This window comes from Balaenoptera ricei, chromosome 20 (genome assembly GCF_028023285.1).
Source record: "Balaenoptera ricei isolate mBalRic1 chromosome 20, mBalRic1.hap2, whole genome shotgun sequence".
Classification (NCBI taxonomy): Eukaryota; Metazoa; Chordata; class Mammalia; order Artiodactyla; family Balaenopteridae; genus Balaenoptera; species Balaenoptera ricei.
Window position 1 is genome coordinate 34,841,270 of NC_082658.1, and position 15,763 is coordinate 34,857,032.

General features: G+C 39.5%; 1 protein-coding gene across 3 annotated transcripts in view; it reads left to right on the forward strand.

Moving 5' to 3' along the window:
• TOM1L1 (target of myb1 like 1 membrane trafficking protein) overlaps window positions 1-15,763 on the forward strand; it is a 54,050-nt gene that overhangs the window by 33,187 nt on the left and 5,100 nt on the right. For 2 of the 3 annotated variants that reach the window (XM_059908305.1, XM_059908304.1), the window contains exons 9-13: window positions 3,805-3,865; window positions 4,249-4,366; window positions 5,668-5,764; window positions 13,352-13,403; window positions 15,644-15,749. In XM_059908305.1, the coding sequence (XP_059764288.1) occupies window positions 3,805-3,865; window positions 4,249-4,366; window positions 5,668-5,764; window positions 13,352-13,403; window positions 15,644-15,749 (434 nt within the window). The remainder of the gene's footprint in view (window positions 1-3,804; window positions 3,866-4,248; window positions 4,367-5,667; window positions 5,765-13,351; window positions 13,404-15,643; window positions 15,750-15,763) is intronic. The other variant, XR_009499688.1, reaches the window with a different exon arrangement.

The window sequence follows — 15,763 nt, forward strand, 5'->3', positions numbered from 1 at the left end:
TCATCTCTAGATTACTTATAATACCTAGTAAATGTAAATGCTATGTAAACAGATGCTGGTTCATGGCAAATTCAAGTTTCCTTTTTAGAACTTTCTGGAATTTTTCTTTTTCGAATATTTTCAATCTGAGGTTGGTTGAATCCTCAGATGCGGAACCCACAGATACAGAACCTGTGGATACGGGGGTCGACTGTACTCATAATTTTGTTTCTAACATTTTAGTTTTTTTCTAAACTTTTTTATAGTCGTGATCATATAAAGAACATATACTTTTGTTTCTCCCTTGATTTTCTTTGCTCTAAAACCAGTATTTTTGTATCCTATGTTCTTAAATGCTTTGGCTAAACCATTATTATTATTATTATTATTTTTAATAAATTCTATTTAGTTATTTATTTTTATATTTATTTTTGGCTGTGTTGGGTCTTCGTTTCTGTGTGAGGGCTTTCTCTAGTTGCGGCAAGCGGGGGCCACTCTTCATCGCGGTGCGCGGACCTCTTCACTATTGCGGCCTCTCTTGTTGTGGAGCACAGGCTCCAGACACGCAGGCTCAGTAGTTGTAGCTCACGGGCCTAGTTGCTCCACGGCATGTGGGATCTTCCCAGATCAGGGCTCGAACCCGTGTCCCCTGCATTAGCAGGCAGATTCTCAACCGCTGTGCCACCAGGGAAGCCATAAACCATTTTTTTTAATAGCTGCATAATGGTCCATGTTTCTCTCACAGTTCACTTATTAGGCATTTAAGTTGTTTCCAAGTCATTTATTCATACATCAAAGTAATAGTCTTATAATCTATTGTAATCTATAGTCAAGCCTATAGTCAGGAAAACACCTTCAATCAAATATATAAATATACACACTTGGAAAGTGAAATAAATGCAGTGAATAGGAGGTCTATTTGGTGAGAATAACAGCCAGACCTAATCCAGGTCAGAAAAAGGACAGGAAGGCTTCTATGAGGAAGTACCATTTAAGCTGGGAACTATGGGATGAGGAGGAGTTGACTAAACCAGGAGCAGGTTAGAGCACATACGGTTGTGAAGGTATGGGAAGGTACAACAGGCCTGGGGAGAGAGCCGGCACCTAGAACCCGGCCCCAAAGACCGGCAGCATGCTTCGATTGACAGGTGGCTTTCTCCTCAGTCTTAATGAAAAGTGCTATATACAAACATAGCTTTAGGCAAGTCTCCTGGTCTCTTTCCAAACCTATACCTAGGCCTTCCTAGCATAGAAATTCTGGAGTCTCTGAGATTCCCCCAACTTTTTCTAGATGCTTGTTTCAAATAGGAGTTGTATTGGCATTTTGGGTAGGGCAGTTTTCCCTTATGTGACCCCTACCTGCTAAATATCAGAGGTTTTCCTCCGAGTTACAGTGACATTTCAAGACACCCTTAGGGGAACCATTTCTGTTGAGAATTCCCTGGAATTAGTGGCCATATTTCCCACCAACAGATGAAGAATGGGACCAGTGTGACATAAGGGAAGGAGGTGAACAGGTCCGGATTCAAATCTTGCTGATGATTTTGGACAAATTGCTTAACTTTTTTAAGATTTGGGTTTTTTCCTATTTATTAAAGAGGATAATACTACCTATTTGGAGAGGGTTTGTTTATTTTATTTGTTTGTTTCTAAGAATTAAATGCCATAATGTATATTAAAGCACCTAGCTGGGTGCTAGCACATTAAATATTAATTTCTTGTCCTCCTCCTCTTCTTGTCCCAGTGAGCCTTTTAATTTATTGTCTAGACTTTTTTCCCCACTCATCGTGAATGAACCAAGAGAATCAGGGAAGCAAAACCCACAGCTGCGAAATAAGTTCTTTCCCTCACTGTCTCACTGTCAGGGAGAGTGGCCGTTCTGTGAAGAGGCGACAGGGCACCAAGGGAGGGATGTGAGCCCTGTGACCATGTTCCCTTAGCCCTAAGCAAACCTTGCCCTTCGGTTTTTTTTGTTTTTTTTGTTTTTTGTTGTTTGTTTGGTTTTTTTTTTGGGGGGGGGGTTGGTATAAATCTTTGTAAATGGGAAGATATCTAAGGAAAACCATATGGTTTTCAGTAGAGTGCTGACTCATGGTTTTCATTTTGGAGAATTCTATTACAAACCATAAGACCACTTACTAAAAGCTTCCTCCAAGGGGGAATGTGTGTTTATCTGGTCTCAATATCAGGAGATTGGATTATTTCTGTGAACAGCTTTTTCTGATTCAGCTTTGAACCAGGGCTGCGTTCCTTTTTGGAGGCTCTAGAGGAAAATCTTTTCCTTAACTTGTGCAACTTATGCCACTTTCCTAGGCTCCTGACCCCTTTCCTCCATCTTCAAAGCCAACGTTGTCTGGTTGGGTCCTTCTCACATCGTATCCCTCTCGCATCCTTCTTTTGCCTCCCTCGTCCACATTTAAGGACCTTTGTGATTACACTGGGCTCATCTGTGTGGTCCAGGATAATCTCCCTATTAAAGTCCACTCACTAGCAATCCACTCCATATGCCATCTAACCTAACATATTCACTGTTCCATTGATTAGGATGTGGATACCTTGGCAGGGGAATCATACTGCTTACCATGCTTACCACAGTCTGCCCTCTGTTCCCTAAAGATTCACATCCATCCCACAGGCAAAATACATTCACCCTATTCCAAAATCCCCAGAAGTCTCCACTCATTACATCCAGGGAATAGTTGTGCAAGTAAGGAAACAGAAATTGTTACTCAAGGCTTGATTTGTGAAGGTTGTTCATACCTTGCACATAACTAGCTAGCATGCAAGAAGCCAATACCATGAGTAGATGGAAGAAGCAGCACGTGTGTTAGAAAGGGGAAAATCCTTAAACCTAAGCCATGTTTTAATTCAGTGTAAGCTTTTAGACTTGAAAGTGTTTAGGTTCATGGAATCGATGTGTCGTAATAGTAATACTATGTATTTCTAAAGCAACTTTTAGTTTGCAAAGCATTTCCACATTCGTCCACCTGTATTATCTGTCTGTATCTTGCCCTTGAGAATAACTTTGAGGAAATGGTTCAAACACTGCTATTCTCTTTGAGTAGATGGAGAATTGAGGATCATATATATCGTCTTATAACTACTCAATAATAATACTGACACTTGTGCCTTGGATTTCTGCCTTCAGCTTCACTATTCTTTGAAACCTATTCTCTTATTTATTTATTTAACTGTTCCTCCCTTACCCACAGTGTACGAACAATGTAAAATTAAAACAAAGTTGTAAAAGGTAATATTGTTAGGTGTCAAGTGTCTTATAAAAATGAAGATTAAACAGTGAAAATATGTTAATTGTAGGTGAATTTTATGGAAAATGATCATTTTTGATAATTTTGGCAGAATTAGAAACAACTCAAATATTTGAGAATAAGGAGAATATTTATGTATGTGATTCATTAGGTTAAGTATGCAACCACTAAAAGTTGTATTTCTGAATAACTAGAAAAATGATCTGAACATAATGGAATTAGAATACAGAATTATGTAAAGTATAATTTCAACTAAGTTTAAAATAGATTAACTTACAGAAAAAAATACCAGAAGGAAGTACTTCATAATATTAATAGGAACCATATCTTGATGATGGAATTATTCATATTTGTAATATTTGTCCATTTTCTCATAGTTTTCTTTAATGGCATTATTACTTTTATAAACTGGGAAAAAGTTATTAAAGTACTTTATTGGGAATTGGGAATGAGGCTGATTATTCCTAAATATTTGCACATTAATAATTTTGTTAAATATTATAGCATTTTCATATCTGTTTTCTTTTAACTACTTGCATTTTGTTAATTCAAACAGGTTCATTCGAAACCAACAAAGGATTTTGGAGCAAAATAAGAACCAGAGGGAAGATGCCAATGTAAGTAAATAGAACTGTTATAAAATAAACAATTGAAAATTTTATGAATTCTACAGCAAGGAGCAAAGCTTATATAAAACAAGTCTTAAAAAAGAGGAGACATGCGTTAATGATTTGGACTGGTTTTAGTAGTGTAGAGTATCTGCCTTAATAACTCATTTAGTTATTGCTTAGGTCATAAGAAGATTCTCTAATTAAGCAGGGACCCATGTCAGTGGTGAGATGTGATTAGTACTAGCATTGTCTATTGAATGGAGAGTTCTCTCTCAGGATACTTCCAAATAAGATCTTCCTTTCTCCAAAGGAAAGTCTGGGGAGAAAGCTGTGACAAACTGCCTGACACAGTTTTTTCTAAATTGTGTTTTTGTTTGCTTTGTTTTCAGACTTCCACTGAACCTTCTGCCCCGTCCTCTGATCTCCTTGACCTGAGTCCCAGCCCTCTGATGCATAGGGCCAGTTTGGGAGAACTAAACACCCTGAATGCTCAGCTTTCAGACTTAAGTAAATAAGCACATGGGCCTTTTCAGACCAGCGGAAGAGCTTGATGAGAAACGGTTCTCCTTGGTTTCTTGATTAAATGGAACCTGAGAAGAACTGAAGTCAGTTTGAATATCAGAGAACTATATCAGGAGATTTAATTACTTCTTGACAAATGGTTGGGTTACACCCATTACAGGAATGGGATGTGTCTGAGGGAGGAGGTCCTTGAAACTCATCCCACTGGCTTAGTATCTCAAGGAATTCGCCTGGCCTGCTTATAGAGCTTGTTCAGCTCCATGGCCAATACTTAAACCTACTCTGAACCCACTCGCTATTATCTTTGGGTTTCTCTGCCATACTACAGCATCAGGAAAGGGAATATTTGATGCATATAGAGAAAATCAGGAATTATGAGGCCTCATGGTGGCGAAATGTAGAGGGCACATCACAAGCTTTTGAGTCAGAGAAGTCCAAGTTGAAATCCCAGTTCTGCCACCTCTTAGCCACCCACCTTAGAGACTTTCCTACTTTATAAAGTGGGAGCAATTGTTGCTTTAATGGTTTTCTGTGAAGGTAAATGAATGATGTTGCACTGTAGGCTTAGGGTTACCTACCTTATCTGTCTTATTTGTTGTCTCCTATTATCCTTCCCAAAGAGTTTTGGTAAATTACAAATAAAGATGATGAAAAATGCTGAAATCCAGAATTTTCTGCCAAATTAAAATCAGTTTGTTTTCCTTTTATGTAGCAGGATTTTTTAGAATCAGAATAGTCAGTATCACTCAATTTGTGGTTTTCTTATTACTTACCCCATTTTTAAAATGTTGGCTGCTTGCTTGGACCAGTGGGATGTTTGGAGTCCATTATATTGAAGAGTTTTCTTGAGTTTTTATCAGGCATTTTCAGAGCAGGGGGGAAATAATTATTCTGTTTGGGGTGTCTCATGATTATGGGAACTTGAGAGTTTGGAGAGGTGAGGGTAGAGCTCTATATATGCCATAGCTTTTTACTTCTGTGCTTGACAGGATAAGACATAAAATCCCTTCCATTCTGAGTCAGCTTGGGATTTTAGAAAACCCAACACAATAACGTTTGCTACCTTTACAACGTCCTCTTTTTACAGCAGGGAATTTCTCTCTTTCCAATTGCCATAAATGATGTTTTTGAATTTCTGTTTGAGGAAATCCCACGATTTTACGGTGACAGAACTATCTCAATCTTCTTAATTTGGTGGGTTTTTTTTTTTTAAACAGTGGAAAATTCAACAGAACTGATGGACAAAATGTTTTAAAGCCAAGCAATAAGTACATTTTGTGTTCTAGATTTCAGCTCTCCAAGTCCTGTTGTAACAAACAACTTGAAACCCAGTCTTCATCCACAGGTGGATTTGCTAGCCTCAGAAAACACAGAAACACCCCTGTAAGTATGTCAGTAATACTCCAGAACTAATTCCATCTCATTCTGATTCCTCATATTTAAGAAAACATGACATAATAGAAAAGGTAGAGACTTAGGAATCATACATAACTGATACAGAATTTCAGTACTGCTTCCTATTAGCTGTGTGACCTTGGATGAGAAACTTAACCAGTGTGAGCCTTCATTTCTCTTCTAAGAATACTTTCTAGGATTCTTACAAAGATTCTGTGCAATGCTGTATGTACCTCCTAGTATAGCACTGAGTACATAGCAAGCCTTCCATAAATTCTGTTTTCTCTTATTTTTTTAGTGGTAACAGGAGGTAGGAAAAATACAATGACAAAGTGGGGGAACAGAAACGGCCGCACAGATTGCAGAGCACTTGCTATGTGGCAGGCACTTTGCTGACCTGTTTTTATTTATTGCATTTAATCTTTGCAAAAGTTCTTGGATCGGTGCTGTTATCATTATTCCCATTTTATAGGAAAAAAGGCTGAGGCCTAGGGAATAGAAGTTCATGTAGCGATTAAGTAGCAGGTCTGATGAACTGATAGTTCACCAAAAAAGAAATACAAATGACTTAGAAACATATTTTTGCTCAGTGATGCTCAGCCTTACGTACAGTTACAGAAATATAAATTAAACTGCAATAAGACTTTTTTTTAACCTCACAGATCGGCAGTAGTCTACATGTTTGTTAACATGCTTTATTAACTGTGGAGAGACAGATACTATCACAAAATTGTGCAGTTTTTATGAGGGGCAAGTGGCAATATCTATTAAAATTATAAATGTATTTACCTTTGAACTTGCAGTCTAGGAATTTATGCTCATTTATGCAAAATAAGGTCTTTACAAGATTATTCTTGACAGTATTTGTGCAATAGCTAATAATTAGAAACAATTCAAGTACCCTTCAGTTTGGGGAATGGTTAAATAAACATCTACACAATATATTATTATACTTCTGGAGAAAAAAGTAGGCCCTCTATGTGAGGGACAATCACCAATGTATTTATTATTAAATGAGAAAAAGTGCAAAGTAGTGTGTGTATACTATCTCAAATTTGTGTAAGCAAGTGAGAAATAATATATGCTAATATTTGCCACTCTTTGCATAGAGAAACATAAGAAAGATGCAGAAGAACCTAAAAAAAGCATGGTTACCTAAGGTCAAGAAGAGGCAGGATGGAGCAGATAAACAGCAAAAAAATAAACAGAAGTTAGATTTGCCTTCCATCAAAGCCTATTATATTCTTTTTTTTCCTTTTAAATATATGTATTTTAGGTAATAGGCAATACATTTCCATGATGCAGATATCAAAGCAATATAAAAAGATGTACAAGGACAATACTTGATCTCATCCCACCCCCATCCTGCCTCTTGCGCTCCCTTGGGTCATACCTGCTCCCACCCGGGGAACCCCTTTGTTAGTTTCTTATTTATCCTTCCAAAGTGTCTTTAGGTAAATAGGAATATGAATTCTTTTTTCTCCTTTATTAAATAAAGGGCGGCATACTGTGCATACTGTTTTGAACCTTGCTTTTGTTTTTCACTCAGCAGCATGTCTTGGCTGTGTTTTTATGTCAATGGACTTAGATATTTTTTAGTTACTTTTCTATATTAAAAAGGAGAGGGCAGACTGAGGAGAAGAGAAAGGAGAATCAAACTGGGGAAAACAAAAAAAAAGAAATGTGTAAGGAAAGAAGAGAGAAAGGAAAGATTCATGTGCTGGGACATGGCTATCTCTTGACACCAGGTTGGGTCATTACCTTAGCTTGACTCCCTCTGGTCTTGACTGCTGTGATGCAAGTAAATGTTGAAATGTTGTAGGCAGAACTCCAGTGAAGTTGCTTAGTAAATAAGCAACTGGTTATTGCTTAAATAAGCAAGTGGTCTGCAGTAGCTGATTCTGTTTTCCTTTATTCTGCAAATCTTGTTGGGAAAGACTGACCATAAAGATGAAATCCCATTACAAAAAATGTCTGTATAAAACTCACACGAAGATCAAATCCTAGCTAATAGCTGCTTAGTTTTGTGGATCTCATACTCTAAGGTGCATAAAAATCACTTGAGTGACTATTAAACAGTAAAATTGCTGGCCCCTAGAAACTCTGATTCAGTAGCAAGAATCTTTAGTTTTAAAAGATGTCTGTGGGGAACCATAAGGCAGTGATCGGCTGATCATTAGAAACCCTGTTAGGATTGTCTGCCCAAGTTCCAGATATCAAAATAATTATAATAGTTCTTAGAATTCACTGGAATAAAAGATAATGTGTGACATCTATATTTTGTTTTCTAGACTATGTCTTTTGTATCTATTTTTTCTGATTTTCAGAAAAAGCTTATATTGATACATGAGTGAAAGTATCACTAGTCAGTTTTTTAGTGATGGAAATTGAAGCGCTAAAGTTCACTAGTCCAATTTTTTTTTTTTTTTTTTTTTTTTTTTATTTATGGCTGTGTTGGGTCTTCGTTTCTGTGCGAGGGCTTTTTCTTGTTGCGGCAAGTGGGGGCCACTCTTCATCGCGGTGCGTGGGCCTCTCACGATCGCGGCCTCTCTTGTTGCGGAGCACAGGCTCCAGACGCGCAGGCTCAGTAATTGTGGCTCACGGGCCTAGTTGCTCCACGGCATGTGGGATCTTCCCAGACCAGGGCTCGAACCCGTGTCCCCTGCATTGGCAGGCAGATTCTCAACCATTGCGCCACCAGGGAAGCCCTAGTCCAATTTTTTAGTGATGGAAATTGAAGCGCTAAAGTTACCTAAGGCATGAATCTGGGTTAAATCATATGCCAAAGATTACATATGAGTGGCAAAATCAGCCATCAAAATATCTTACGGTCTTGAGATTTTTCCACCTCTCTGTGTTTGCAGTTTAATTTATCATCACAGAACAAATGAGTGATGGAATTATTCATAACAGAAAGGATCCCTGAAAAGCAATGATGATGATGGGATAAAGTCACAGGTCATATTTATAGCCCACTTAGTATCAGGCAATAGGCTAAGAAGAATAAGAAATGCTTACTAATTACTTACTAGGGCTCCCTACAGGCCTATGAGATAGGTACCCCCAGTATTCACTGTACAAGTGAAGAAACCAAGGCTGCCAACTAGTGCAGAAAGGATTCAAATTCAAGTGGATCTGATTTCAATACCTGCTCTCTTTTTTTCTTTCTGCACTTTAATTTTATTTTAAAAATTTCTGTATGGTAAAATTGACCCTTTTTTTGTTTGGTGTACAGTTCTATTTATTTTAACATATATACATAGATTCATGTAACCACCCCCACAGTCCGAATGTAGTATGGTTCATTATCCCAAAAAACTCCCTTATGCTATTATTCCTTTATAGTCACACACCCCCATCCCCAACCCCCAGCAGCCACCAGTCTGTTCTCTATCATTATAGTTTGTGACAATAGCATCTGAATAGAGTCATACAGTATGTGATATTTCTAGAAAAGTTTATGTAAAATTATTTGCTTCATGTATTTGAAGCTCTGTCTTTAAGTGCATTTGCATTCAGGATTGTTGTCTTCTTGGTGAATTGACCCTTTTATAATTATGTAATGTCCCTCTTTATACCTTGTAATTGTCTTTGCCCTCATGTTTACTTTGATATTAATATAGCCACTCTAGCTTTCTTTTTTTTTTTTTTAATTTATTTATTGATTGATTGATTTTTTTGGCTGTGTTGGGTCTTCGTTTCTGTGCGAGGGCTTTCTCCAGTTGCGGTGAGTGGGGGCCACTCCTCATCGCAGTGCGCAGGCCTCTCACTATCACGGCCTCTCCCGTTGCGGAGCACAAGCTCCAGACGCTCAGGCTCAGTAGCTGTGGCTCACGGGCCCAGTTGCTCCGCGGCACGTGGGAACGTGGGATCCTCCCAGACCAGGGCTCGAACCCGTGTCCCCTGCACTGGCAGGCAGACTCTCAACCACTGCGCCACCAGGGAAGCCCCTAGCTTTCTTTTGATTAGTGTTCACATGGTATATCTTCTTCTGCCTTTTCACTTTTTTTTTTTTTGGCTGCGTTGGGTCTTCATTGCTGTGCGTGGGCTTTTCTCTAGTTGCGGCAAGCGGGGGCTACTCTTCGTTGTGGACCACGGGCTCTAGGCACGTGGGCTTCAGTAGTTGTGGCTCGCGGGCTCTAGAGTGCAGGCTTACTAGTTGTGGCGCATGGGCTTAGTTGCTCTGCGGCATGTGGGATCTTCCTGGATCGAACCTGTGTCCCCTGCATTGGCAGGCAGATTCTTATCCACTGCGCCACCAGGGAAGCCCTGCCTTTTTACTTTTAACTTAATTAGTTGAAGTGAGTTTCTTATAGATAACATATGGTTGGGTCATGCATTTTTATGTATTTTAATAATTTCTGTCTTTAATTGGTATGTTTAGACCATTTACATTTAATATGTTTGGATTTAGGTCTAGCATTGTGTAATTTGCTTTCTATTTGTTCCCTTTGGTGTGTGTGGGTTTTTTTTTCTGTTTCCTCTTTCCTTCATACTTTAGGTCATTTGAATGTTTTCAATATTCCATTTTATCATGATTTTGTATCTTTGTGTAGTGTATATATGGGGAGGGGAGGAATGGTTGCTCTAGGAATTACAGTTTTTTTAGTGTACTTAAAACCAGTATTTTCCCACTTGAAGTGAAATGTAGAAACCTTATTATCATACAGTGCTCCCCTTTAATAATATATAGTTATTGTATGTATTATGTATTAAAAAAACCACCACCAGACAATGTATAATTATTATACGATTATTTTTCCACATTATTACATTATTTTTCCATAATGTAGTTTTTGCTTGCAACCCTCAAATAAATTTTAGAGACTCAGGAAGAGAAAAATAGTCTATTATATTTACCATTTCTGTTGCTTTCCTTCTATTCTGGTACAATTTCTCTTCTCTCTGAAGAATTTCTTTTAGCATTATTTTAGAGAAGGTCTGTTGGCAGTGAAAGTCTCTTAGATTATTTCATGTGAGTATGTCATTTTCATTTTTGTTCCTGAAGGATATTCTCATTGGATTCTGGGTAGATGGTTCTTTTCTTCCAGCAGTTTTTAAACATTGCTCCGGTCTCCTCTGGCCTAAATGGCTTCTAATGAGAAAGCTAACATTCATTCAAATTTTCTTTTTCCCCTACTGATTCTGTGTTGTTGTTTTTTTTCTGTCTGTGCTTTAAGAACTTTTCTTTTTTTCTAATTTTGAACAGTTTGATTATGATGTGTCTGAGCATGGCTGTCTTTTGGTTTTACTGAGTGTATTCATTTCCTGTGGCTACCATAAAAACATTACCACAAACTGCTGGGTTTAAAACCACAGGAACTTATCTTCATAGAGTTCTGGAGGCTAGAAGTCTGAGAGAAAGCAAGGCGGTCTCCCTCCAGGGCTCTCAGAGGAGAAGCCATTCTTTGCCTCTTCCAGATTCTGGTGAGTGTTGGCACTCCTTTGTTTTTTTGGCCACATCACTTCACTTTCTTTCTCCACCTTCACATTACCTTCTCCCCTGTGTGTCTCAGCCCCTCCTTCCCCCCACTCCCGTTTTTCTCTTTTAAGGTCACTTGTCATTGAATTTAGTGCCCACTCGAACATCATCTCAGTGTCCTTAATTTTATCTGCAAAGACCCTTTTTCCAAATAAGGTGACACTCATAGGTTCCAGGAATTAGGACAAAGACATAACTCTTTGGGAGCCACCACTCAACCTATTACACTGAACTTCTTGAATCTGTGGGTTTGTCTTTGACCAAATTTGTGAAGTTTTAAGCCTTTATTTCTTCAAATATTTTTTTCAGCACTACACACTTTCTGCCGTCCTTCTGGGACTTTTGATGACACACGTTAGGTCTGTTGTCATTGTTTCATAGATCCATAGGGTTCTGTTCATTGCTTTTCTCACTCTATTTCCTCTGTCATCCCCACTTTGCTGTTTAGCTCATCCTGTAATTTTTTAAAAATTTCAGTTACTGCAATTTTCAATTCTAAAATTCCCATTTGGCTCTTCTTTATAATCTTGTGTTTCTTTGCTGAGACTCTATTTTTCTGTTTTTTTCCAAGAGTGTTCACAGTTCCTTGCTGAAGCATTTGTATAAATAGCTGCTTTAAAATTGTAAGATAATTTCAGCATCTGTGTCCTCTAGATATCAACCACTGTTGATTGTCTTTTCTCTTGCAAGTTTAAATTTTCTGTTCTTCATATGCATGGTAATTTTGGATTGTATCTTGGACATTTTTAATGATATGAGACACTTCATCTTATCTAAATCCTGTTGAGAATGTTGATGTTTTGATTAGTAGGCAAACAACCTCATGAGGTTTACACCACAGTTTCGGCCTGCCTTCTGTGTGCTTTGGTTCCGATGTCAGTTAAATTTTTAAAGCCTTGGCAGTACTATTGAGATCTGTCCCACATGTGTGCCACCCAGTATTCATGTAAGGTCTGGATAGCAGGCTGTGTGTTCAGTTCTCAACATCTTTGGCATTTATTGGGATCAGCCGTGGATGCATAGATCAGGGTGTGAGCCCAGGATTTCATAAACAACTTTGAGGTTGTTTTCCTGAATTCCTCCCTCTTTGTGATTTCTCTGGTTCTTTGCTTTCCTGGGACTCCCTTTTTTGGCTCTCCAGTCAAAAAGCTGAAGGTTTACTATGCCATGCATTTCCTTGACTATGCTTGTGTTGGGCACCAAATGGCAGGACAGAAGGGATAAAAGAAACAACAGAGGTTTGCCATATCCTCTTGGGATCACAGTTCTACCTCTTAGAGAGGAAGGTTCCCCTCACTCAGAGTTTTAAGCCCCTGTAGGTCCCTGTTGCCTCTGCTGTCACTGCAGCCACCTTGGGATCGCCTAGGGTTTGGGGTGTGAAAGAACAAAGAGGAAAAAAGGGATGGGGGATTTCCACACTCTCTCTGAGCATTAGGATTTCCCTAATGTCGCTCCTTGAGTGAGAATGAGAGGCTTCTCCTGTAGCTCTGTCTTCACTGCCCACTTGGGTTTTAGGCTGCACTGCATTCCAGTTAGGGAATACCAGAGGGACAGAACATGGTAAGTTCACCAACATTTCACTGATACTCAAATTCTAGTCTTCTTTCCCAATCAGCCTGTAACTAGTGTTTACTTTTCAGTTCTCAAATATTTGCCCCACACATTCTGTCCAGGTTTTATAGTTGCATTTGGTGGGAGAGACAGGGTGAAGTGTGTTTACTCCAACTTTACTCCAAACTGTCCCCCCTTCCTAACCTCTACTCTGCATTGCCCCTCATCCTTTAGGAAACGATGGGGTGGTAGCTACGCTCATGCAAAGACTGAAGGCTCTGCTGTCACTGGTATAGTGTGCACACTCCAGGGTCTCAAGGCTGCCACTGCCTGGGGACAGGGTTTTATCTTTACTGTCTTTGATATTTGGGCATCATGATCTGCTGGGCACTAAAACCAATGGTAATTTTTATTGATATATAAAATTAATACATTTGTGTAGTCTGAAGGTAACGTTTTGGGTTTTTAGACCAGGAAAGTCATCTTTTTGCATCAGTGATCTCACTGTAGGGTAATCATGCTGTGTTATCACACTATCCTAGGTTTGTCCAAAGGACCAGCCAAAACCTCGCCTCAAGTCCTACATATGAGAGTGTAAGTAATGAAGGCCTTCCCTGGCAGTGCACCTGATGAGCAATTATCATGCTAAAAAGGAACTCCTGGTCCTTAATTCTCATGTTCTGCTAAGTTTCTTTATAATGTGTTGATGCAGCCCTTGTTAGGACTTTTCCTTGTTGTCTTTTTAATCATTTAAGATAGACAAGTGTAGTCTCACTTCCATTAGAAAGATGGTTAAGGATCAGAATTCCCTTAGAGCTGTTTATATTTGCTGTCTCCACTTTCTTTCCTCCCATCCTCTGACAGACTTCAGACAAGTTCTCATTCCAGCCACTTTACTGGCAGAGCTCTTGTCAAGGTCACCAGAGACCTCCAGATTTACTAAATGTAGTCCTGCAATTCTCAGTCATCTTACCTGATCAATAGCAACTGACAGTCAGTCACATCCTCCTTTCTGCACATGTGGTTTTCAGACACCACTCACTTTGGGTTCTTCTCTTGCCTCAGTTCTTCTCCATCCCCTTTGCTGGTCCCTCCTCCTCTACTGGCCTTTCAGTATTGGAGACCCCAGGAGTCTGGCATTCATTCCTCCATGGTCTTTTGGTCTCATATCTTGAAATTCCATTCAGACTGACGACTTACAAGTTGCTGTCTCCAGACCTTATGCCTTCCCTACACTCAGAACTCACATTTCCACCTTCCACTTCACATCTCCTCTTGCTTTCTTTCAGCCCTGTCTCCCGATTTGCTCTTCCTGCTGTCTTCCCCACTCAGTAAATGACCACTATTTCAGGTGCTGAGGTCAAAAACCTTGAGAAATTATGCTTGACCTCTACCATTTTACCTCTACCTTCAAAATATATCCAGCCACTTCATCATCCAGCCACTTCTCACCACCTCCACTTCCACATCCCAGTTCAAGCTACCATCAGACGGATATTGCAAGGCCTCCCTGAGTGTTGCCCTGCTTCAGCCTTCACCTTCCTCTGCACCCCCACCCCCATCACACAATCTATTCTTAAAACAGAAACCAGAGCAATCTTTTTTATTTTTTCATTTTTTTTTGGCTGTGTTGGGTCTTAGTTGCAGCACACGGGATCTTTCGTTGCAGTGTGTGGGCTTCTCTCTAGTTGTGGCACACAGGCTCCAGAGCACGTGGGCTCATTAGTTGCAGTGCGTGGGCTCTCTAGTTGTGGCACGTGGGTTCAGCAGCTGTGGCGCACGGGCTTAGTTGCCCTGCGGCATGTGGGATCTTAGTTCCCTGACCAGGGTTCAAACCAGTGTCCCCTGGATTGCAAGACCAATTCTTAACCACTGGACCACCAGGGAAGTCACCATGGCAATCTTTTGTAAAAGTAAAGTTTGTATTATGTTACTCATCTGCTCTAAAACCACCTGTGATTTTCTTCCTGACTCCATTTTACTCAGTAAAAGCCTGAAATGCTGCTCTGACCCCTCCCACTACCTCTCTAGCTGCACCTCTTGCCTCTCCAACTGCACTGGCCACCACCCTGCTTCAGAGCATATGACCATATGAGCATAAGACCTTAGCTAATCACAGGACCCACATCAGAATCAGGGCTCTGCTTAGTGTCCCCAGTGGTGAGGCATTCCCTTGACTATGACTGTCAGAGCAATATCCCACCCCAGCCTCTCTTCTCCCATTACCATGCTTTTTCCTGAGAGCATTTGCTATATGACACCTGTTTAGATTTGTTGATTGTCTGCTTCTGGAGGGCAGGGATTTGGCCTGCTTTATTTATAGAGCCTGGCATACAGTAGGTGCCCAGGACATATTTGTGAAATGAATGAAGAAAATTACAAGAAGAAAGAGATATTTCTAATTAAAACTTTAATCTTTGTCTTTAAGTCCTGATTTGATATCTTCACCTTATGCTTTTTTGTGGTTAATATTGTTTTTTGTCCTTTGAGGCCGAGGTTTTATTCAGTGTGGAACAACAGACTCTGGTCTGAGCCATACATTCCTGCTTCTTTTTTTAAAAAGCAACATTTTTTTTAAGTTTACATTTTATGGTGTTAGATAGTGTTCTAATGGGAAATGAGGTGCAATGGGCATGAAACCAGACAGAAAAGCAGTAAATTTTGTAAGGGGTTATTACCTTAAAAACTAAAATAATAGTTAATAATTACTAATTCTTATCTAGTTCAGAATATATGGTTCTTGGAATACTGCCACTTGGAAGCCTAGGAATCTAAATTATAAAGTAAAGCTTAATGTAGAATGTTTATTTGAACATGCACCCTGCTCTCTTCAGTTTCCGGAATATTCAAATTCAGTATTACTACAGCCAGTTACTCTAAAGACCATTCCAGCAACACCATCAAACCAGAGACTGCCATCCCTGCCCAGCAATCATCCAGGTACTTGACACCTT